The 23,291-nt window shown below is 38.9% G+C and overlaps 3 protein-coding genes across 9 annotated transcripts in view; 2 read left to right on the plus strand and 1 right to left on the minus strand.

The window, feature by feature from the left end:
* The window catches only part of shld2 (shieldin complex subunit 2), a 23,157-nt gene extending 18,473 nt beyond the window's left edge, over nt 1-4,684 (minus strand). Inside the window, exon 1 of one of the 4 annotated variants that reach the window (XM_061911433.1) lies at nt 4,292-4,684. The gene's annotated coding sequence lies outside the window, so the exon portion shown is untranslated. Of the gene's footprint in view, nt 1-844 lie in introns of all 4 variants that reach the window. The other 3 variants (XM_061911432.1, XM_061911431.1, XM_061911430.1) reach the window with 3 other exon arrangements.
* Nucleotides 4,097-20,817, plus strand: LOC133559567 (glutamate dehydrogenase 1, mitochondrial). 2 transcript variants are annotated; one of them, XM_061911434.1, is made up of 13 exons: nt 4,097-4,676; nt 10,119-10,199; nt 10,268-10,323; nt 10,402-10,465; nt 10,540-10,634; nt 15,081-15,260; nt 16,795-16,932; nt 16,992-17,129; nt 19,737-19,817; nt 19,910-20,033; nt 20,105-20,196; nt 20,267-20,329; nt 20,410-20,817. In XM_061911434.1, exons 1-13 carry the CDS (start codon nt 4,286-4,288, stop codon nt 20,527-20,529), a joined length of 1,623 nt encoding a protein of 540 aa, XP_061767418.1. In that variant the 5' UTR covers nt 4,097-4,285; the 3' UTR covers nt 20,530-20,817. The 2 variants fall into 2 exon arrangements, with proteins under 2 accessions (XP_061767418.1, XP_061767420.1); XM_061911436.1 differs by lacking the exon at nt 4,097-4,676 and adding an exon at nt 8,679-8,700.
* A 2,134-nt stretch (nt 20,818-22,951) lies between these two features.
* nfkb2 (nuclear factor of kappa light polypeptide gene enhancer in B-cells 2 (p49/p100)) overlaps nt 22,952-23,291 on the plus strand; it is a 17,689-nt gene continuing 17,349 nt past the window's right edge. For 2 of the 3 annotated variants that reach the window (XM_061911443.1, XM_061911444.1), the window contains exon 1: nt 22,952-23,041. In XM_061911443.1, the coding sequence (XP_061767427.1) occupies nt 22,974-23,041 (68 nt within the window). In that variant the 5' untranslated portion in view covers nt 22,952-22,973. The remainder of the gene's footprint in view (nt 23,042-23,291) is intronic. The other variant, XM_061911446.1, reaches the window with a different exon arrangement.

Here is a 23,291-nt window from a genome sequence, read left to right on the forward strand (position 1 = left end):
GCCTAGTCTATGAAATCCGCTACACCTCCTTGATACCGAAGTACATGTCAAATTACTTCCTTAACGTAAATGACCGCCATAACCACAACACCAGGGGGAGCTCCACAAACCGCGTTAAACCCAGATTTCGATCTAACAAAGGTCTTGACTCATTCTCTTTCTATGCCACATCAATGTGGAATGCACTCCCAACAGGTATAAAAGTAAGTGCATCTATATATTCCTTCAAAACCGCTCTAAAACAACACCTCCAGGCAACTTCAACACTTTACTAATACCCTCCTCCATTCACATACCATCTCCCCGGATTATAAACAACTCAAATGTACTTCTAATGTATATACTTGTTCTTATGCTATCTGAACTCACTATGTTCTCTGCTGGCTGTACATATCCTACTAAATAAGACCTACACTGTTTCAATGTCCACATTTCTCTGTTGATGCAATTGTTGATGACTGAAGTTCTGATATCAACCAAAGCTCCTCATCCCACTCCCCGGATTGTAAATAATGTAAATAATTCAATGTACATACTATGATGATTAACTTGTGTGATGACTGTATTATGTTGATAGTATATATTTGTACCATGAATTGATTAACGTGGACCCCGACTTAAACAAGTTGAAAAACTTATTCGGGTGTTACCATTTAGTGGTCAATTGTACGGAATATGTACTGTACTGTGCAATCTACTAATAAAAGTATCAATCAATCAATAACATTTTTTACTTATCTATTAAAACAAAAAACTTTTGTTGTTCGTTACTGTCATTTAAGTCGTGTAACGCTTGACAATTTATAGAAAATGTGAAGAAATTTTCAACAAAAAATCTACTCACATCTACAGACTTCCGTGCTACTACTACTTGGGGGCGGCATGGCGTAGTGGGTAGAGCGGCCGTGCCAGAAACCTGAGGGTTGCAGGTTCGCTTCCCACCTATGGACATCAAAGTCGCTGCCGTTGTGTCCTTGGGCAGGACACTTCACCCTTTGCCCCCGGTGCCGCTCACACCGGTGAATGAATGATGAATGAATGATAGGTGGTGGTCGGAGGGGCCGTAGGCGCAAACTGGCAGCCACGCTTCCGTCAGTCTACCCCAGGGCAGCTGTGGCTACAGATGTAGCTTACCACCACCAGGTGTGAATGAATGATGGGTTCCCACTTCTCTGTGAGCGCTTTGAGTATATAACATTATTATTATTATTATTATTACTACTAAGCTACTGAGAACGAAACCATTATTATTTATTATTACTATTTTTTTTATTCCCGTCTATATGCCAAATGATATATTGTGAAAATCGTTCTAAATTGAGAATCGATTCTGAATCCTATCTAGAGATCAAAATGAATCGTAAGTTGGTGTAAGATTTATATCCCTAATAGTTATGTCGTTGACTTAGCATGACAATGTATTGAAACTCTGCGATGAGATGGCGACTTGTCCAGGGTGTACACCGCCTTCTGCCCGATTGTAGCTGAGATAGGCGCCAGCGCCCCCCGCAACCCCAAAAGGGAATAAGCGGTAGAAAATGGATGGATGGATGTATTGAAACTAGGGCTGGCCGATATATCGATATATACGATATATCGCGGGTTTGTCTCTGTGCGATATAGAAAATGACTATATCGTAATATTCGAGTATACCTTCTCACGCAGTTGCTTTTAGCTGCGGGCGTACACTTCAGGCTCTTCTCACTCTTTCCTGTCTTTCCTTCTCCACAGACAACCAGGCGCACATGCTTACATACGTCACATACTATCACGTCAAACGTCACATACGTGTCCGCCCTCTCAGAGCAGAGAGGTAGCATACTGGGCTACGTTAGCTGCTAACGTAGCCGCACGAGAGAAAGAAGGTGCAGATCTGGTAACAAATGAAGGAAGACTTAATTCCCATTAAAAACAGCAGCATCGTCTGGCTGTGGTTCGGTTTCAAGTGGGAATATGTCGAACAGACAACTGTAATTTGTCAAGTGTGGGGGGTGGGGGGGGGGAGCGTTGCTATAAAAAGTAGCATTACTGCTAATATGTAGCATCATTTGAAAAGTCACTCGCTAAAGAATGGAGAGAATTTCATAACCTTAGTAACATACCACATAGTGAAAGACGAATACTATTTGATTTCCTATTATGCAGCTCATTTTTATTTGACACTTAAAATGTCTGACAATCTTGCACTTTTATGTTTTGGAAATCACTTGAATGTTTGTGCCATTGCCTAATAACTTTAATAAATACACTTTTGGTCAGTTGACTTAGTTGTCATTTCCCTCTCTGCATGAAAGTTTAAAAGTAGCATATATGAATGCAGTATGAAGAAGAATGTTTTAATGAATACACATATAATCATCATACTGCTGTGATTATATGCATCAACTGTTCATTCAAGGCCAAGTCAAAATATCGTAAAATATATCGCAGGAGGCACCAGGTAGCCCGTAAGGACCAGATGAGTCGCCTGCTGGCCTGTTCTAAAAATAGCTCAAATAGCAGCACTTACCAGTGAGCTGCCTATATTTTTTAAATTTGATTTATTTACTAGCAAGCTGGTCTCGCTTTGCTCGACATTTTTAATTCTAAAAGAGACAAAACTCAATTAGAATTTGAAAATCCAAGAAAATATTTTAAACACTTGGTCTTCACTTGTTTAAATAAATTCATTTATTTTTTTACTTTGCTTCTTATGACTTTCAGAAGGACAATTTAAAACAAAATACAACCTTAAAAATGTTTTTTAAAAACATATACCTTTTTACCTTTTAAATTCCTTCCTCTTCTTTCCTGACAATTTAAATCAATGTTGAAGTAAATTATTTTTTTTTATTGTAAAGAATAATAAATACATTTTAATTTAATTCTTCAGTTTAGCTTCTGTTTTTTCGACGAAGAATATTTGTGAAATACTTCTTCAAACTTATGATTAAAATTCAAAAAAGTTATTCGGGCAAATCTAGAAAATCTTTAGAATCCAATTTAAATCTTATTTCAAAGTCTTTTGAATTTCTTTTAAAATTTTTGTTCTGGAAAATCTAGAACAAATAATGATTTGTCTCTGTTAGAAATATAGCTTAGTCCAAGGTGTTATATATTCTAACAAAAAAATGCAGATTGGGTTTTAACCTATTTAAAACATCCATCCATCCATCCATTTTCTACCGCTTATTCCCTTTTGGGGTAGCGGGGGGCGCTGGCGCCTATCTCAGCTACAATCGGGCGGAAAAAGTGTCATCAAAATTCTAAAATTAATCTTAATCGGGAAAAATTACTAATGATGTTCCATAAATTCTTTTATAAATTTTTTCAAAAAGATTCGAATGAGGTACTTTTTCTCTTCTTTTTTTTTGGTTGAATTTTGAATTTAAAAGAGTCGAATTTGAAGATAAATTATGTTTCAAACTTAAATTTTCTTTTTTTCCCCAGTTTTTTCCTCTTTTAAACCATCCAATTAAGTGTTTTTTTCATCATTTATTCTCTACAAAAAACCTTCCGTAGGAGGAAAAAAAATGTACAACGATATGACGGACAGAAATACCCATTTTTAAATATATATATATTTTTTTATTTTATTTTATTTATTTATTATTTATTAAAGGTAAATTGAGCAAATTGGTTATGTCTGGTAATTTTTTTAAGTGTGTATCAAACTGGTAGCACTTGGCAATAATCAGTACCCAAGAAGTAGGTTTCAAAAAGGTTGGTGACCCCTGATATAACGTATATCGCGATATAGGCCAAAAAATATCGCGATATTTAAAAAAAAAGGCAATATCGCCCAGCCCTAATTGAAACATGTACTTATCTTGGGAAAAAAAATCAATTTGTTGCTTGCTGCTATCATTTAAGTTTGGTTGCCTAGCAACAGGGCTACAGTCGAGCTAGGCTAAGCTAACTGTAGCTTCAAGTACATACTTCAGTGTTACGGTTTAAAGCTCGGCTACTGAGAACGCCATCGTTACCATACTCTCGGAATTCAGAGTTTCAAGTTCGAAGTTACGGCGCACAGAATGGCGTAACGACGCAAAGAGTTATCCACAATTAGGTGTGTATAAAAGTTAGCGTTGGGAGCTAATGCTAAGCTAACATTAGCCAGGTGTCGGACGTCGACACGATGGAGGAGAAGTTAGTCAGAAAGGAGGAAGAAGAGGAATAAAAGGAGGAGCGGGAAGAAGAAACGGAAGAAAAAGAGGAGGAGTTCTTTGGTTCCATTTCCGTGTTGACTTTCTAGCACCGTCTCGTCGTCTTGTTGGAACTTTTGCAGCTTTAAAAAACACTTAAATGTACCGGAACTTCGTAGGGCTGCTGGCCCGGGGGACGAGGGGCTGGCTGGGCGCCGCTGGGTCGGTTCTACCGGCGTCCACGTCTCGGCTGCGGTGCCGCGACTACTCCTCGGCCGTGGACCGGGACGACGACCCCAACTTCTTCGCCATGGTGGAGGGCTTCTTCGACCGCGGCGCCGCCATCGTGGAGAACAAGCTGGTGGAGGACTTGAAGACCCGGGAAAGTGTCGAGAACAAGCGGAAGCGAGTCCGCGGGATCCTGCGGATCATCAAGCCGTGCAACCACGTCCTGAGCGTCAACTTCCCCATCAAGAGAGACAGCGGAGAGTGGGAGGTGGTGGAGGGCTACCGGGCTCAGCACAGCCAGCACAGGACGCCCTGCAAGGGAGGTCAGCATGGGGCTTAGGGTGGGTGGGGTGGGGATACTCGTGGTACTGTCCACTTGGATGGACCTTGCCATCATGTGTGTGTGTGTGTGTTCGTTCTTGTATTTCTACCCTTCTTGAGACATCAACAAGGAAAAAGTATACCCGTTTCCATATGAGTTGGGAAATTGTGTTAGATGTAAATATGAACGGAATACAATGATTTGCAAATCCTTTTCAATCCATAATCAGCTGAATGCACTACAAAGAAATGATATTTGATGTTCAAACTCAGACTTTGTTTTTTTTTTTTGCAAGTAATATTTAACTTAGAATTTCATGGCTGCAACAGGTGCCAAAGTAGTTGGGAAAGGGCATGTTCACCACTTTGTTACATCACCTTTTCTTTTAACAACACTCAATAAACGTTTTGGAACTGAGGAAACTAATTGTTGAAGCTTTGAAAGTGGAATTATTTCCCATTCTTGTTTTATGTAGAGCTTTAGTCGTTCAACAGTCCGGGGTCTCCGCTGTTGTATTTTACCCTTCATGATGCGCCACACATTTTCGATGGGGGACAGGTCTGTACAGCAGGCGGGCCAGGAAAGTACCCACACTCTTTTAGTACGAAACAACGCTGTTTAACACGTGGCTTGGCATTGTCTTGCTGAAATAAGCAGGGGCGTCCATGATAACGTTGCTTGGATGACAACAAATGTTGCTCCAAAACCTGTATGGACCATTCTACATTAATGGTGCCTTCACAGATGTGTAAGTTACCCATGCCTTGGGCACTAATACAGCCCCATACCATCACAGATGCTGGCTTTTGAACTTCGCGCCTATAACAATCCGGACGGTTATTTTCCTCTTCGTTCCGCAGGACACCGCGTCCACAGTTTCCAAATATATTTTGAAATGTGGAATCGTCAGACCACAGAACACTTTTCCACTTTGCATCAGTCCATCTTAGATGAGCTTGGGCCCAGCGAAGCCAGTGGCATTCCTTGGTGTTGTTGATAAATGGGTTTTGCTTTGCATAGCAGAGTTTTAACTTGCACTTCCATATGTAGCAACCAACTGTAGGTACTGACAGTGGTTTTCTGAAGTGTTCCTGAGCCCATGTGGTGATATCCTTTACACGCGGATGTGATTGATTGATTGATTGATACTTTTGTTAGTAGATTGCACAGTTTAGTACATATTCCGTACAATATGTCTGTTTTTGATGCAGTACCACCTGAGGGATCAACGGTCCGTAATATCATCGCTCACGTGCAGTGATTTCTCCAGATTCTCTGAACCTTTTGATGATTTTACGGACCGTAGATGGTAAAATCCCTAAATTCTTTGCAATAGCTCATTGAGAAATGTTGTTCGAACCATCCTTGTTTGTGAATTACTTAGCATTTCATGGAAGCTGCTTTTACACCCAATCATGGCACCCACCTGTTCCCAATAAGATGTTCCAAATAAGTGTTTGATGAGAATTTCTCAACTTTATCAGTATTTATTGCCACCTTTCCCAACTTCTTTGCCACGTGTTGCTGGCATCAAATTCTAGAGTTAATGATTATTTGCAAAAAAACATTTTTTTATCAGTTTGAACATCAAACATGTTGTCTTTGTAGCATATTCAACTGAATATGGGTTGAAATTTATTTGCAAATCATTGTATTCTGTTTATATTTACATCTAACACAATTTCCCAACTCATATGGAAACGAGGTTTGTAGAATAGAATAGAGTTTTATTGTCATTATTGCAGTAAGCAGGTTCAAAGAACAACAACATTGGAGCAGATCCCCTAAGGTGCATATACAATTTGGTAATATAGATAGTAAAAAAAGATAGAAATAAGAGATGTATCTATATATATGTAAATATATCAACACACATTTATATATGCATACATATGAATATATATACACATATACATACAACATTATTGCACATTATAGTCCTACAAAATAAAAGTACATGACACATGAGGACATGATGGACACATTGTGCTGACTCACTGCCTGTTTAATGCTACTATGGCTCTTGGGTAAAAGCTGTTTTTTAGTCTATTTGTGCCAGCTTTTAGCACCCTATAGCGTCTGCCCGAGGGTAGCAGTTCTAGGTGGCAGTGCCGTGGGTGGAATGGGTCTTTCAGGATGCTCTGTGCTTTCCTGAGACAGCAGGAGCTGTACAGGTCAGCCAGGGAGGGGAGGGGGCATCCGATGATCTTCTGGGTGGTCTTTATGACCCTCTGGAGTACCTTCCATATGAGGACCGGTGAACAAGTTAGGACCGAAATCGTGGTCCCAATACGGAAAACCATTGCATCTAATAGAGAATGTCCCATTTGCATTCCTGGGAGTGAAATCTATCAAAATTAGGGTGGGCCATAAAAGGAGGCATTTTTCTAATTGGCTGTGTGTCGGTTTTAAAAGTGCTGTCCCTTTGGTCAACATATGAAATAACAAGTGTGTGTAAAGTGTAGAGTCGTACCAAAGACCAAAAAAATGGGACCCATTACCTCCCTGCTTGTCACTCAGCATCAAGGGTTGGAATTGGGGGTTAAATCACCAAAAATGATTCCCGGGCGCGGCCACCGCTGCTCCCCACTGCTCCCCTCACCTCCCAGGGGCTGAACAAGGGGATGGGTCAAATGCAGAGGACAACTTTCACCACACCTAGTGTGTGTGTGTGTGTGTGTGTGTGTAATACAATCATTGGTACTTTGATTGGCCAAAATGATTTAACATAAATAAATAAATATTTATATTGATATATACTGTGATAACTTGAAGTCAATAATGAAAATTAAAAAACAATTACCAACAAATTATTTAAATAAAGAAAAAATATCTAAAATAAGTGTTTCTTAGAATGTGTCAACTTTTTTCTTATAAAATTGGGAAAAAATTCTCATATTGTTTGTGTAATATTGCAATATTTTCTCGTAAAATTATTACTTTTTACTGCAAAATGTGGACATTTGTCATATAAAATTTTGACTTTTATCACTATTTTGCCAATGTTTTTGTTGTTCTTGTAAAATGACTTTTGTCATAATTTTGCCAAGTAAAATTCCGATGTTTATTATAATATTGCCAACATTTCTAACTTTTCTTATAAAATTGTGACTTGTCGAGAAAAATTACGACTCTTCATAAAATTGCCAAAATGTTAAGCTTTTCTTGTACAGTTGTGACTTTTATTGAGTAAAATTCCGACTTTTATCATAATATTACACAAATGTTCAGTTTTTATTTTTTATATTTGCATAGTATGTATATATTAATAATGTTGTAAATACAAATCTTTATATATCTCGAAAGGGTGGTCCTAAAGAGGTAGGCATTTTTCGGAGGTCTCAAGAAGGTAAGAAATTTAAGAATGTGTGTGTGCGTGTGCGCGCGTGCGTACCTGTTTAAATGTTTGAAGTAAAGTTTCCTCCCTGATCAGGAATGTTGCCATTCTGGTCCTGTGTGTGTGTGTGTGCGTGAGAAAGATCTAACGATTATCTTTTGTCACAAGTTGTAGGTGTTTTCAGCACACCTTGACCAAATTGAGGCTCCAAGCAGAGTTAGGGCCCCAATTACAACTTTTTTTTTCAACTTTTAAAATCAAACCTGAGCCTGTAATAAATGTAATTGCATATATGGAGTGAAATTACTGGCAAAACTTCTCAAACACCCCAACCATTTGCATGCAAGTAAACATTAATTTTCATAATATTCCACCTGCGAGATCCACACACCTGCACTCAGTGCACCTGCAATTAAACTCTGCAACGACAGACTGTGCTGCAAATTCAACTTAAGTGCGTCAGAGTTATTTGCGCATGGTGCCATCTGCCAAATACAACAAAGAAGGAGGAGCGGGGTGGGGAGTAAAACAGCGGACAGAAGAGAGTGAAAACATGCTCAAGTTTCAATTTCCCCCCTTCTCTTCCTTTCTTTCCTTTGCTGCTTCTTTGTTATTTTTGGCAGACGGCACCATGCGCAAACAACAGTAGCTCTGACGGCCTTACATTGATCAAGCAATATCACCTGTGGTAGGGTGCAAATTACGGGTGCTCTTAATGCAAGTGTGTGGATCATGCAGGGTGGAATATTACTGCCATAAGTTTTAACTTTCAGAAATTATTTTTATACTTGCAAATTGTTTTTTATAGTTAAAGGAAATTGTTATAGTTGCAGGAAAATGTTTGTTTTACTTGTGAATCATTGTATAACTTGCAGAATTTGTATTATTTACTTGTGAATTGTTTTTTTACTTGCCGAATTTTCTTTTTACTTCCAATATTTTTTTTACTTGCCAAACATTGTTTTCTTTTATTCCGAATCGTTTTTTTTAGTTGTATCATTTTTTTCTTACTTCGAATCATTTTTTTACTTGCAGAAAATGTTTTGTTTTTGTTTGTTTTTTTATTTGGAGATTTTTTTTTTTTTTTTACTTCCAATCGTTTTTTATTTTACTTGCAGAAAATTGTTTTCTTTACTTCCGAATCATTCTTTCCTTGCGAGTTTTTATTTGTATTTTTTACTTCTGAAATGTTTTTTTTCCTAGCAGTTACATATATATTCTTTTTACTTCAAACCGTTTTTTACTTGCAGAAAATTATTTTCTTTACTTCCAACTAAGTTTTTTACTTGCAGAAAATGTTTTTTTTTTTACTTCCAATTGTTTTTTTGCTTGCAGAACATATTCTTTACTTCAGAATAATTTTTTTAATTGCAGAAATGTTTTATTTTTTTTTCGAATCATTTTTTACTTGCAGATTTTTGTTTTTACTTCTGCAATGTTGTTTTTTTTCCTTGCAGAATTATATATATATATTTTTTACTTCCAATAGTTTTTTTTACTTGCAGAAAATTGTTTTCTTTACTTCCGAATAATTTTTTACTTGCAGATTATAATTTTTTTTAGTTCTAAAATGGGTTTTTTTTACTTGCAGAATTATATATTTTTTTACTTTAAATAGTTTTTTACTTGAAGAAAATTGTTTTCTTCACTTCTGAATAATAATTGTTTTTTTTTTACTTAAAATAGTTTTTTTTTACTTCCAATTGTTTCTTTGCTCGCAGAAAATTTTCTTTACTTCCGAATAATTTTTTTACTTGCAGAATTTTTTTTTTTTAACTTCGAATCATTTTTTTACTTGCAGAAAATTGTTAGATTTTTTTTTACTTCTGAATAGTTTTTTTTCTTGCGGAATATATATTTATTTGACTTCCAAATCGTTTTTACCGCTTTCTCCCGTCAAACAAAAAATAGAAATTATGGAACGTTTTATCGAAACACATTTTTTATGATATAGATTACGTGTCTATCGCGATATACATTGATATAGTTTCACGGCTCAACCTCTCATTTTTGACACAGGTTTCCTCCAGCCTTGTGGGCGCACATTTGGGTTTGGCAACCCTTTCTTGTAAACAGGGAGTGACACTTTGTGACTGTGTGTTCCAGGGATTCGATACAGTATGGACGTGTCTATCGACGAGGTCAAAGCGTTGGCATCGCTGATGACGTACAAATGCGCAGTGGTCGGTAAGTAGAGAGACGTCTGTGTCCAAGGCATCATGGGATCGGTTTAAAAGTCATGGCCGGTGTTGTAGATGTCCCCTTTGGAGGAGCCAAGGCTGGACTCAAGATCGACCCCAAGAAGTACTCCGTAAGTCCTCGTTGACCACGGTTCTTCTTCCGCGTCCTCCCGGGTGTGAGCACTTTGTCACCAGTGATGTGTTTCCAGGACAACGAAATGGAGAAGATCACCAGGAGGTTCACTGTGGAGCTGGCCAAGAAAGGTTTCATCGGTCAGTAGGAAAAGACCCACCACACGTACATGAAGACGAGGACTAAATATTTGGGACTGTTTTGTCTTTTGCAGGACCCGGTATAGATGTTCCTGCTCCAGACATGGGCACTGGAGAGAGGGAGATGTCCTGGATCGCAGACACCTTCGCCACCACCATGGGACACAACGTGAGTCCACGCCTGGACATCACTTGTTTGAGACGTAAAAACATGTCTCGCTTGTTTCGGTCTTTCTGAAGGACACAAACTCAAGGCCCAGGGGCCAAATCTGGCCCACCATATCATTTTATACTGGCCCGCCACATCATTGTATTGTCTCGCCAAATCCTTTTATTATGACCCGCCACATTATAATGTGACCCACTACAAAATGTATGTGATCTGCCACATCATTTGATTGTGGCCAACCAAATTATTTTATGTGGCTTGCCACAAAATTTTAACTGGCTCATTCCATAAATTTTGTGGCACGCTATATAATGCTAATGTAGCCTGCCACCTCATTTTATTGTGGCGGGCCAAATTATTTTATGTGGCCTGGCACATTTTAAGTGGCTCATTTCATGTATTTTGTGGCACGCTATATAATACTAATGTGGCCTGCCATATCATATATTGTGCCACGCTACTTAATTCCACAGTGGCCCGACAAATGACTCGCCACATACCGTATTTCCTTGAATTGCCGCCAGGGCGCTAATTAATTTAAAACCTCTTCTCACTCCGGCGCTGACCAAAGGCATGCGGTAAATTTAGGCCTGCGCTTATACATTTGAGTGTGATGTAAGGTTACCATCATGAAAAGCACATTTATTAAAAAAAACATTATTATGGTCTTACCTTTACTTATAAATGAAGTCCATGTGCAACTCCTTCTGACCAACTTGTTTATAGAAGTCTTCCGTATCTTTCTTCAGTTTTAAAAGTCTCTTTGTCTCAATGCAGATATTCCTTTATTACCTCCTGCTTCGATTGAAAGTCCAGTTTAGAAAACTGTTTTATTTTAGATATGTAATCCTCCATGTTAAAAGTGCAAGTGAGAGGAAAAAATAAATGATCGCTGCTCACTCTTGCTGCTTGTTGTCACTTCTTCTGCAGCCAAGTAGTTGCAAGAAGGATCACTAGCGCCCTCTACCACCAGGAGGCGGGAGTCATTTAATGACTTATATTTGACACAAGCAGCTACGATATCTTATTAAAAAATAGCTTCTTACTGTTCTTATTAGCATATTCAATAGCTTGGACCTTAAATCCTACTGAATAGCTCTTAATCTTCCCTTTATGCGATTTCAAATTATTGAAATCAGCCTCCTCCATTTTGAAAATGATGACAGGTGAAGTGTCACTCGTGACGTGACGAGTTTGACCCGGCAGAAATTCTAGGCATTTGCTAATTATTTTGCGAAACGAGTTTGACCCGGCGTTAATCCTGAGCCGGCGGCAATGCTAAGCATGCGCTAATTATTTTGCGAAACGAGTTTGACCCGGCAGTAATTCTAGGCAGGCGCATACTATATACCCGCCGGCAATTCAAGGAAATACGGTAATTTCCTTGTAACCCGCCATGTCGTTGTACCGTGGCCTGTCCTATAATTTTAATGTGGCATTCCAGATAATTCCAATGTGGCTCATCATGCAATTTCAAAGTGGTTCGCCACATCATTTTAGGTGGACCACCATTTCATTTGCATTGCCAGCTACTTCTTTTTAATGTGACCCGCCAAATCATTTTACGTGGTGCCGCGATATCATTTTATGCTGGCCTGCCACATCATTATATTGTGGCTATCCACACAATTCTACTGTGGCTCGCCATTTAACTTTATGTGGTCAGCCATATCATGTTAAGTGGTTCACCATGGCCCTGCGATGAGGTAGCGACTTGTCCAGGGTGTACCCCGCCTTCCACCCGATTGTAGCTGAGATGGGCACCAGCGCCCCCCACAACCCCAAAGGGAATAAGCGCTAGAAAATGGATGGATGGATGGTTCACCATGTCATTTCAGTGTTGTCAGCCACATACATTAATTTATGTGGCCAGCCACATCTTTTTAAAGTGGCCTGGCAAATCTTTTTACATGGTCCTGCTATATAATTTTACTCTGGCCCACTACATCATTGTATTGTGGCCCATTTCATAATTTTATTGTGGCAAGCCACACAATTCTTTTTGTGGCTCGCCATGTAATTTTATGTGGTCCGCCACATCAGTTTATGTCATTTGTGCGGCTAGCCACGTCTTTTTAATTTGGCCCGACATCATTTTATGTAATCTGCCATACCACTTTATTGTGGCCCGTCCAATGATTTTAAATTGGCATGGCACATTATTCTAATATAACTCAACATGCCATTGTAGGTGGTTCGCCACGTAATTTGATGTGGTCCACCATGTCATTTATGTGGCCTGCCACGTCATTATAGGGTGGCTCTCTACATCATTGTATTGTGGCCCGTCCTATAATTTTAATGTGGCATTGCACTTAATACTAATGTGGCATGTCATTGTATGTGGCCCGCCACGTCATTTGACGTGGTCTAGCATGTCATTTATGTGGCCTGCCACATCATTACAGAGTAGGCTCGCTACATCATTGTATTGTGGTACGTCCCATAATTTTAATGTGGCATTGCACTTAATACTAATGTGGCATGTCATTTTATGTTGTCCGCCACATAATTTAAAGTGCTCTGTCACATTATTTTAAGTGGTCCGCTACTTTATGTGGCCAACCACACTTTTAAATGTGGCCAACCAAATTATTCTAGTATAACCCAACATGCCACATTGTATGTGGTCCGCAATGTCATTTGATGTGGTCCACCATGTCATTTATGTGGCTTGACACATCATTATAGGGTGGCTCGCTACATCATTGTACTGTAGCCCGTTCCATAATTTCAATGAGGCATGGCACATTATTCTAATATAACTCGACATGCCATTGTATGTGGTCCACCACGTCATTTGATGTGGTCCACCATGTCATTTATGTGGCCTGCCACATCATTGTAGGGTGGCTCGCCACATCATTGTATTGTGGTCCGTCCCATAGTTTTAACGTGGCATTGCACTTAATACTAATGTGGCATGTCATTTTATGTTGTCCGCCACATAATTTAAAGTGCTCTGTCACATTATTTAAAGTGGTCCGCTACTTTATGTGGCCAACCACACTTTTAAACGTGGCCAACCACGTTATTACAGTATAACACAACATGCCACATTGTATGTGGTCCGCAACATCATTTGATGTGGTCCACCATGTCATTTATGTGGCTTGACACATCATTATAGGGTGGCTCGCTACATCATTGTACTGTAGCCCGTTCCATAATTTTAATGAGGCATGGCACATTATTCTAATATAACTCGACATGCCATTGTATGTGGTCCGCCACGTCATTTGATGTGGTCCACCATGTCATTTATGTGGCCTGCCACGTCATTATAGGGTGGCTCGCTACGTCATTGTATTGTGGTCCGTCCCATAGTTTTAACGTGGCATTACACTTAATACTAATGTGGCATGTCATTGTATGTGGTCCGTCACGTCATTTGTCGTGGTCTAGCATGTCATTTATGTGGCCTGCCACATCATTATAGAGTAGGCTCGCTACATCATTGTATTGTGGTACGTCCCATAATTTTAATGTGGCATTGCACTTAATACTAATGTGGCATGTCATTTTATGTTGTCCGCCACATAATTTAAAGTGCTCTGTCACATTATTTAAAGTGGTCCGCTACTTTATGTGGCCAACCACACTTTTAAATGTGGCCAACCACACTTTTAAATGTGGCCAACCAAATTAATCTAGTATAAACCAACATGCCACATTGTATGTGGTCTGCAACGTCATTTGATGTGGTCCACCATGTCATTTATGTGGCTTGACACATCATTATAGGCTGGCTCACTACATCATTATATTGTGGCCTGTTCCATAATTTTAATGAGGCATGGCACATTATTCCAATATAACTCGACATGCCATTGTATGTGGTCCGCCACGTCATTTGATGTGGTTCACCATGTCATTTATGTGGCCTGCCACATCATTGTAGGGTGGCTCGCTACATCATTGTATTGTGGTCCGTCCCATAGTTTTAACGTGGCATTGCACTTAATACTAATGTGGCATGCCATTTTATGTGGTCCGCCACATTATTTAAAGTGCTCTGTCACATTATTTAAAGTGGTTGACCCCATTATTTAAAGTGGTCCACTACTTTATGTGGCCAACCACATTTTTTATCGTGGCCAACCACATTTTTTAACCCGTGGCCAACCACATTTTTTAATGTTGGCCAACCACATTTTAATGTGGCCAGTAGTCAAATTTTTTTTAAATTGGCCAGTCACATATTTTTAATGTGACTTGCCAAATAATTTAAATGTAGCCCTCTGTAATTTTAACGTGGCTTGCTACATCATTTATGTTGCCTGCAAAAGGCTGGAAATAAATAAGCACTTTCTGGCTAAAAGTATTTGTTCTTTAGAAAAATGTGGCACATGTTTTACACTTTATTATTATCAGATCACGCAACAAAATGTTCCAAGCATTTTCTTGGTAACCAAAAATAAACACTGATGTATCTGCCTGTTTTAGGACATCAACGCTTACGCCTGTGTCACGGGGAAGCCCATCAGCCAGGGAGGGATCCACGGTCGGATCTCGGCCACGGGACGAGGAGTTTTGCACGGCATCGAGAACTTTGTCAACGAGGCGGCATACATGAGCAAGCTGGGAATGTGTCCCGGCTTCCAGGACAAGACCTTCGTCATCCAGGTAGAACGCTGTGGCTTTCTTACACGGGTGTCCTAAGCGCGGCTTCTTCAAAGTTTTGTAATCAATCAGAAATATCAATCAGCTAAAATGCGCCAAACATGGATAAGTGCGGAAAGACTGTTTTGCATCTTTCCCATCATATTTTGCAGGGGACTTAAACGGGTGTAATTTTAAATCATGTGTTGTGCTTGGACATTTTTGTTTGTAATATCCACCAAGTTCAATGAGCATGTTGTGTTCCGTGTGACCATGTGCGTTGACTTTTTCTGATAATTTATTTGCACCATGAGTGAAAGGTTATCTGCATTAAGTCAAGCGTAAAATTCATAGCTTACATCAGTGTTTTCAACCACTGTGCCGTGAGATACAGTCTGGTATGCCGTGGGAGATTATCTAATTACACCTATTTGGATTAAATATATTTTTTGCAAACCAGTAATTATAGTCTACAAATGATGTGTTGTTGTTGAGTGTCGGTGCTGTCTAGAGTTCGGCACAGTAACCGTGTAATACTCTTCCATATCAGCAGGTGGCAGCCGGTAGCTAATTGCTCTGTAGATTTCGGAAACAGCGGTAGGCAGAATGCAGGTAAAAATGTATTTAATGCTTAAACCAAAAATAAACAAAAGGTGACTGGCTCTAAGAAAAGTAATTGAAGCTTAGGGAAGGTTAAGCAGAACAAAACTAAAACTGTCTGCAAAGTAAACAAAAACAGAATGCTGGACGACAGCAAAGACTTACTGTGGAGCAAAGACGGCGTCCACAAAGTACATCCGAACATGGAATGGATAAAAATAACTAAAATCTTCTTGATTGCTAAAACAAAGTATATGCGGGAAATATCGCTACAGGAAAATACCAAAAAAAGAAGAAAAGCCATTAAAATACCTACTCGGTGGCCTAGTGGTTAGAGTGTCCACCCTGAGATCGATAGGTTGGGAGTTCAAACCTTGGCCGAGTCATGCCAAAGACTACAAAAATGTGACCCATTTCCTCCCTGCTTGGCACTCAGCATCAAGGGTTGGAATTGGGGGTTAAATCACCACAAATGATTCCCGGGCGTGGCACCGCTGCTGCCCACTGCTCCCCTCACCTCCCAAGGGGTGAACAAGGGAATGGGTCAAATGCAGAGGACAAATTTCGCCACACCTAGTGTGTGTGACAATCATTGATACTCTAACTTTAACTTAACTTAACTTAAAATAGGAGCGCAAGATAAGAAGTAAAACACTACATACAGGAAAACAGCAATGAAGTCCAAATAAGTCAGGGGGTGATGGTGGTGACAGTACACCTACTTTGAGACAAGAGCTATATTGATGCATGTTTGGTTATGCTTTAAAGTCATATCGAACAATCCAAACGACTTTTTACTTTCAACTGAGTTTTGTTTTTTAATGATGTCTGCTGGTGGTGTGCCTCCAGATTTTTTCAACGCAAAAAATGTGCCTTGGCTCAAAAAAGGTTGAAAAACACTGGCTTACATGACAACAGTTAGTATTAGCCTGCAAGTTGATGCTTTCCCTCACTGCAGGGTTTTGGCAACGTGGGCCTCCACTCCATGAGGTACCTTCATCGCTTCGGAGCAAAGTGCATCGGCATCGGAGAGTGGGACGGAAGCATCTGGAACCCGGAAGGCCTCGATCCCAAAGAGCTGGAGGACTACAAACTGGTCTGTACTTCCTGTGGTAGACCCACGCTGTGTTTACGGCAAAGTCCACTTGTCTCCAGGCCAACGGGACCATCGTGGGCTTCCCCAAGTCCACGCCGTATGAGGGAAGCATCCTGGAGGCCGACTGTGACATCCTGGTTCCCGCCGCCAGCGAGAAGCAGCTGACCAAGAGCAACGCCCACAAGATCAAGGCCAAGGTGCCGCACTCCACCTCGGATCGGTCGCTTGATCAGAGCCTCCGGGGTTCCGCCGTGGGGCAATTGAGCCTCGCAACTTTTGACTTTCTTATCCCATAATTATCGATTTTTCTCTCATAATTTTGACTTTTTGTCTCGTAATTTCGATTTTGTATCTCATAATTGACTTTTTATCTCATAATTTTGACTTTGTAGTTTATGACTTATCGCATCATTTTGATTTTAATCTCATAGTTATGATTTTTTATCTCAGAAATTTCACTGTTTATCTCATGACTATCTCATCATTTTTACATTTTACCTCATAATTATGACTTTTTATCTCATTTATTACTTTTTATCTCGTAATTCTGACTTTTTATCTCATGACTATCTCATAATTTCGACATTGATCTCATGATTATGAATTTATTTCAAAATGTTGACTTTCTTATCTCATAATTTAGATTTGTATCTATTAATTATGATTTTTTAAATTATAATTTTGACTTTTTATCTCATAATTTCAACTTTTTATCTCATAGCTATGACTTTTTTTTTAATCTCATTTCAACTTTTTAGCATAATGACTCATAATTGCAACATTTTTATCTCATAATTATGACTTTTTATTTCAAAATTTTGACTATCCTAATATTTTTTTTTTGTCAATTTTGACTTTTGATCTCATAATTTCGATTTTTCTCTCATAATTATAATTCTTAATCATAATTTTGACTTTTTATCTCATAATTTCGATTTTGTATCTCATAATTGACTTTTTATCTCATAATTTTGACTTTGTAGTTCATGACTTATCTCATCATTTTGATTTTAATATCAGTTATGATTTTTTATCTCAGAAATTTGACTGTTTATCTCATGACTCACAATTTCAAAATTTTATCTCATAAATATGACTTTTTATCTCAAAATTTTTACTTTTATCCCTTGACTCATAATTTCGACATTTTATCTCATAATTATGAATTCATTTCAAAATGTTAACTTTCTGATCTCATAATTTAGATTTGTATCTAATTATGATTTTTTAAATTATAATTTTGACTTTTTATCTCATAATTTCAACTTTTTATCTCATAGTTATGACTTTTTTAAATCTCATTTCAACTTTTTAGCATAATGACTCCCGTTATTGCAACATTTTTATCTCATAATTATGTTTTTTTATTTCAAAATTTTGACTATCCTAATAATTTTTTTTAACCAATTTTGTCTTTTGATCTAAAAATTTTGATTTTTCTCTCATAATTTTTAAACATAATTTTTTACTTTTTATCTCAATTTCGATTTTGTATCTCATAATTGACTTTTTATCTCACAATTTTGACTTTGTAGTTTATGAATTATCTCATCATTTTGATTTTAATGTCATAGTTATGATTTTTTATCTCAGAAATTTGACTGTTTATCTCATAATGACTCACAATTTCAAAATTTTATCTCATAAATATGACTTTTCATCTCATAATTTTTACTTTTAGCCCATGACTCATAATTTCGACATTTTATCTTATAATTATGAATTAATTTCAATATGTTAACTTTCTTATCTCATAATTTAAATTTGTATCTAATTATTATTTTTTAAATTGTAATTTTGACTTTTTATCTCATAATTTCAAGTTTTTATCTCATAGTTATGACTTTTTTTTAATCTCATTTCAACTTTTTATCATAATGACTGTCATAATTGCAACATTTTATCTCATAATTATGACTTTTTGTTTCAAAATTTTGACTATCCTATAATATAATTTTGTCAATTTTGACTTTTGATCTCATAATTTCGATTTTTCTCTCATAATTATAATTTTTAATCATAATTTTGACTTTTTATCCCATAATTTCGATTTTGTATCTCATAATTGACTTTATCTCATAATTTTGACTTTGTAGTTTATGACTTATCTCATCATTTTGATTTTAATCTCATAGTTATGATTTTTTATCTCAGAAATTTGACTGTTTATCTCATGACTCTCACAATTTTAACATTTTATCTCATAAATATGACTTTTTATCTCATAATTTTTACTTTTTATCCCATGACTCATAATTTTGACATTTTATATCATAATTATGACTTTATTTCAAAATGTTTACTTTCTTATCTCATAATTTAGATTTGTATCTCATAATTATGTTTTTTTCAATTATAATTTAAATTTTTTATCTTATAGTTGTGACTTTTTATCTCATTTGAACTTTTTATTGTGACTTTCTCATAATTTCGACATTTTCTTTCATAATTCTGACTTTTAATTTCAAAATTTTGACTCATTTCAATTTTTTTATCTCATATTTATAAATTTTTATCATAATTTTGACTTTTGATCTCATAATTTCTACTTTTTATCTTATAAATTCTACTTTATCTAATGACTTATCTCATAATTTAGTTTTTTTAAATCTCATAATTTAAATGTTTTATCTCATACTAATTAGAGTATTAATTTATTAGTGGCGGAAAAGGCTTCCATATAGGACTGACTGACTGATTGATTTGATTGTTTGACTGATTGATTGATTAATTGATTGACTGATTGATAGCGACGTCTTTTTAACCGGGGGTGTGTTTTGTGTCGGTCATCTTTCTGTTGACAGATCATCGCAGAGGGTGCAAACGGTCCAACCACACCCGAGGCCGACCAAATCTTCCTGGACAGAAACATCTTGGTCATCCCGGTATGTTGACTCCGCCCACTTTACAAACTCCACGCACACGCCTTTAAGCGACGTCGCCGGGCTAACTTTTGCTGCGCCCCCTCCCCGCGCAGGACATGTACCTGAACGCCGGTGGCGTGACCGTCTCCTACTTCGAGTGGCTGAAAAACCTCAACCACGTCAGCTACGGACGCCTGACGTTCAAATACGAGCGCGACTCCAACTACCACCTGCTCAGTGAGTAAGCCCCGCCCCTTTGCCCCGGGGCGACCACGGAGGAAAACGCCGATGTCTTTTTCCCTCCGCAGTGTCGGTGCAGGAGAGTCTGGAGCGCAAGTTCGGAAAACACGGCGGCGCCATTCCGGTCGTTCCCACCTCAGAGTTCCAAGCGCGGATCGCCGTGAGTACATGACGCCGTTGCTCCGCCCCCTTCTGGTCACACGTGCCGTAACAGCTGTGCTGCGCCGCAGGGGGCCTCCGAGAAGGACATCGTCCACTCGGGCTTGGCCTTCACCATGGAGCGCTCGGCCAGGGTAAACTCGCTCGCCTCCTGACCTTCGACCTCATGTGTCACATGACTTTTAAATCCTTCTTTAACTCCGCCCCCCGGCAGCAAATCATGCAGACCGCCAACAAGTACAAGCTGGGCTTGGACCTGCGCACCGCCGCCTACGCCAACGCCATCGAGAAAGTCTTCAAGGTTTACAGCGAGGCTGGACTGATCTTCACGTAGCCCCTCGTCGTCCGTGGTCGCCACGCCGCCGCTTTCCATCAGCTCTGTCTGCTACAGTACGTTTATCTGTTTGTGTGCGTGTGTGTGTGTGTGTGTGTGTGTGTGTGTGTGTGTGTGTGTGTGTGTGTGTGTGTGTGTGTGTGTGTGTGTGTGTGTGTGTGTGTGTGTGTGTGTGTGTGTCAATCTGTCGTGATGGTCACTTAGACGTTCAGTCAGTCATTGTTTACCTTTTGATACACTCATTCACTCAGCTGTTTTTCAATTCAGACGAATAAAGACTGAAGCTTTGTGGCTTGTATTGCGCTGCAATATTTTGCATAACTTGACTAAACTACAATTGGTGTGACGTTGGCCCCACCCACCATGTCCAAATCTCCCCAAACTTGTCCCAATCATTTGCACAACGTTTGATGAACATCGAATCGTTTAACCGGGATGAGGTGGCGACTTGTCCAGGGTGTACCCCGCCTACCGCCCGAATACAGCCGGGTTGGGCTCAAGCACCACCCTGTGACCCCAAAAAGGGACAAGCGGTAGGAAAAGGATGGATAAACCGGGGTTGTCCAAGCATGCGGGTATTTTGATAGTATAAGGTGATAATTTGTCGCCATCTCGTGGACAATGTGAGAAACTCACCGGGTACCAGCTGGACTACATAGAATAGAATAGAAAGTACTTTATTGATCCCTGGGGGAAATTCAGCACCACAGTTCGCTCACAATAGACAATAATAATAATAAATATTGTACAACATAATTTTATATATTTATGTATACATATAATATATGAATAATATAACTAAGTTGTGTGCACAAGTGCATTAATATATGACCCAATCCAAACGACCTTTCTTAGTCATGGTGCTGGAAGAGAAAAAAAAAAAAATCATCTAGCACAAAAAGCCAACACACATAGTCGCACATAACACAACCTGTTCACTGAACTTTGTCAATATTTTACATACAAAAAAAAATCCCATCACCATAGAAGCTGTGAAATAACACCCATATAAATCCATTGCAAGGCATGATGGGAAAAATGCAAAACACTCTTTTCATACTTACATATTTTTTTTACTTTTAGCTGGCCCTGCGATGACATGGCGACTTGTCCAGGGTGTCCCCGCCTTCTGCCCTAATCCAGCTGGGATAGGCTCCAGCGACCCCGAGGGGGACAAGTGGTATACAATGGATGGATTTTTATCCTCATCGAATTACGGAGCACAATCATTCAATTGAACTGATTTGGGATATTTTGAACCTGTTGGGGTCTTGTTATGAAAATATACACGTTAGAAACATAAAACGTAGTTAACCTCAAATCCGTAACGGCACAAATCAATATGTCTTCAGCCCGAACGAGTGGGTCAAGTTTGGGGTGATTTGGGACAGGCTGAAAATAGTCAAAAAATTTATTTTAGAATAATTTCACGAACCCACCCATCCATTTACTACCGCTTATTCCCTTTGGGGTCGCAGGGGGCGTTGTGCCTATCTCAGCTACAATCTGGCGGAAGGCGCGTACACCCTGGACACGAACCATTCATTTGAAATAATACAAAAGCGGCACAAACAAAATATTTTGCAGCAGTTAGGGGAGATTTGGACATCTTGTGAACCAGGTCAAATGCTACTGTGCTGGGAAAAACAATAATATGGCGCCCCCTTGTGGCGGACACCGCCTATTTAGCAACGTAAATAAATAAACGTTGCGTGACCAACGTAAATTGGATACGAACTTTTAAATTGAAATACATCCATCCATCCATCCATCCATTTTCTACCGCTTATTCCCTTAAATGACCGCAAAGGAAAATCGTTAGTCATTTTTATTGCGTAAATGATACGTGAATTGCTGTACGGCTGCGCAAAACGTGTAGTTGTGCTAGGACTTCCGGTAGGAGGGGCTTTGCTTAGTCTCTGCTCCAATCAGTGTGCAGGGTTTGCCACGTGAGGCCGGAATTCCCCACCAACCTCCGGGGTTTTCCACACTGACTGACAGCCTGGCGGTAACCATGGCAACTGTGTCGCCTGCCGTGCGCAGCAAGTGCCCGGCTTCCGGCAACTCAGTTGCCCTTTCAAATTAAGGCTTAGTATTGGTAAAAAGCACTTTTTGGGAGCATTTGACACTGCCATTTATTGATGAGCATTTTAACATACCTAAAACTTACAGCAGTTTTTCATTGTCTATGTATAAATCATCGGTGTGCATACACGTGCACACTTTTTGTCCTTTTAAACACTGCACACGGAAAAAATCAAAAAGGGACAAACTAGTCAAAAGAACACAAACCAATCACTTATTTTAAGGAGTACGTATGAGCACATCCCGACACCAAAAATATCACTTCGAATAATGTCAACATCTCCGTTGAATAACCCGAAACTCGTCGCCCAGCAAGAAAAAACACTTATTTTGAAAGCGCCCGCAGGAAGTAGATCTATATGATTTCCTGCTCGGTTGCTGTTGCGACACGTAAAGTTTCAACAGTCAGCCAGACAACTGCAGGCAGGTAAAACCACCTTTTTTTGTTTCTTTTACTGTCCTCATCGATATATTTATTCTTTAAAACGTTTAAAATCCCATTATTTAACGATTTGTTTCATAGCGATCCTCGTCGATATCTCCTAGCAGCTTGTCACGATCATTTTCTTAACTGAGCAATAACTTCCGAATCAAACACTTCAAAAAGTCCTCCTCTTAATAAACTGTCAATAGTGCGACTAAACGGTAGAAAATTGATGGATAATGCGACCATTATC

This window comes from Nerophis ophidion, linkage group LG09, assembly GCF_033978795.1.
Source record: "Nerophis ophidion isolate RoL-2023_Sa linkage group LG09, RoL_Noph_v1.0, whole genome shotgun sequence".
NCBI lineage: Eukaryota > Metazoa > Chordata > Actinopteri > Syngnathiformes > Syngnathidae > Nerophis > Nerophis ophidion.

What these genes read in the sequence shown, in the direction of transcription:
- LOC133559567 (XM_061911434.1), top strand. Translation starts at nt 4,286, where the DNA reads ATGTACCGGAACTTCGTAGGGCTGCTGGCCCGGGGGACGAGGGGCTGG. An exon ending in CAGGACGCCCTGCAAGGGAG is followed by an intron (nt 4,677 to 10,118) that starts GTCAGCATGGGG and finishes TGTGTGTTCCAG; the next exon opens with GGATTCGATACAGTATGGAC. An exon ending in ACAAGACCTTCGTCATCCAG is followed by an intron (nt 15,261 to 16,794) that starts GTAGAACGCTGT and finishes CCCTCACTGCAG; the next exon opens with GGTTTTGGCAACGTGGGCCT.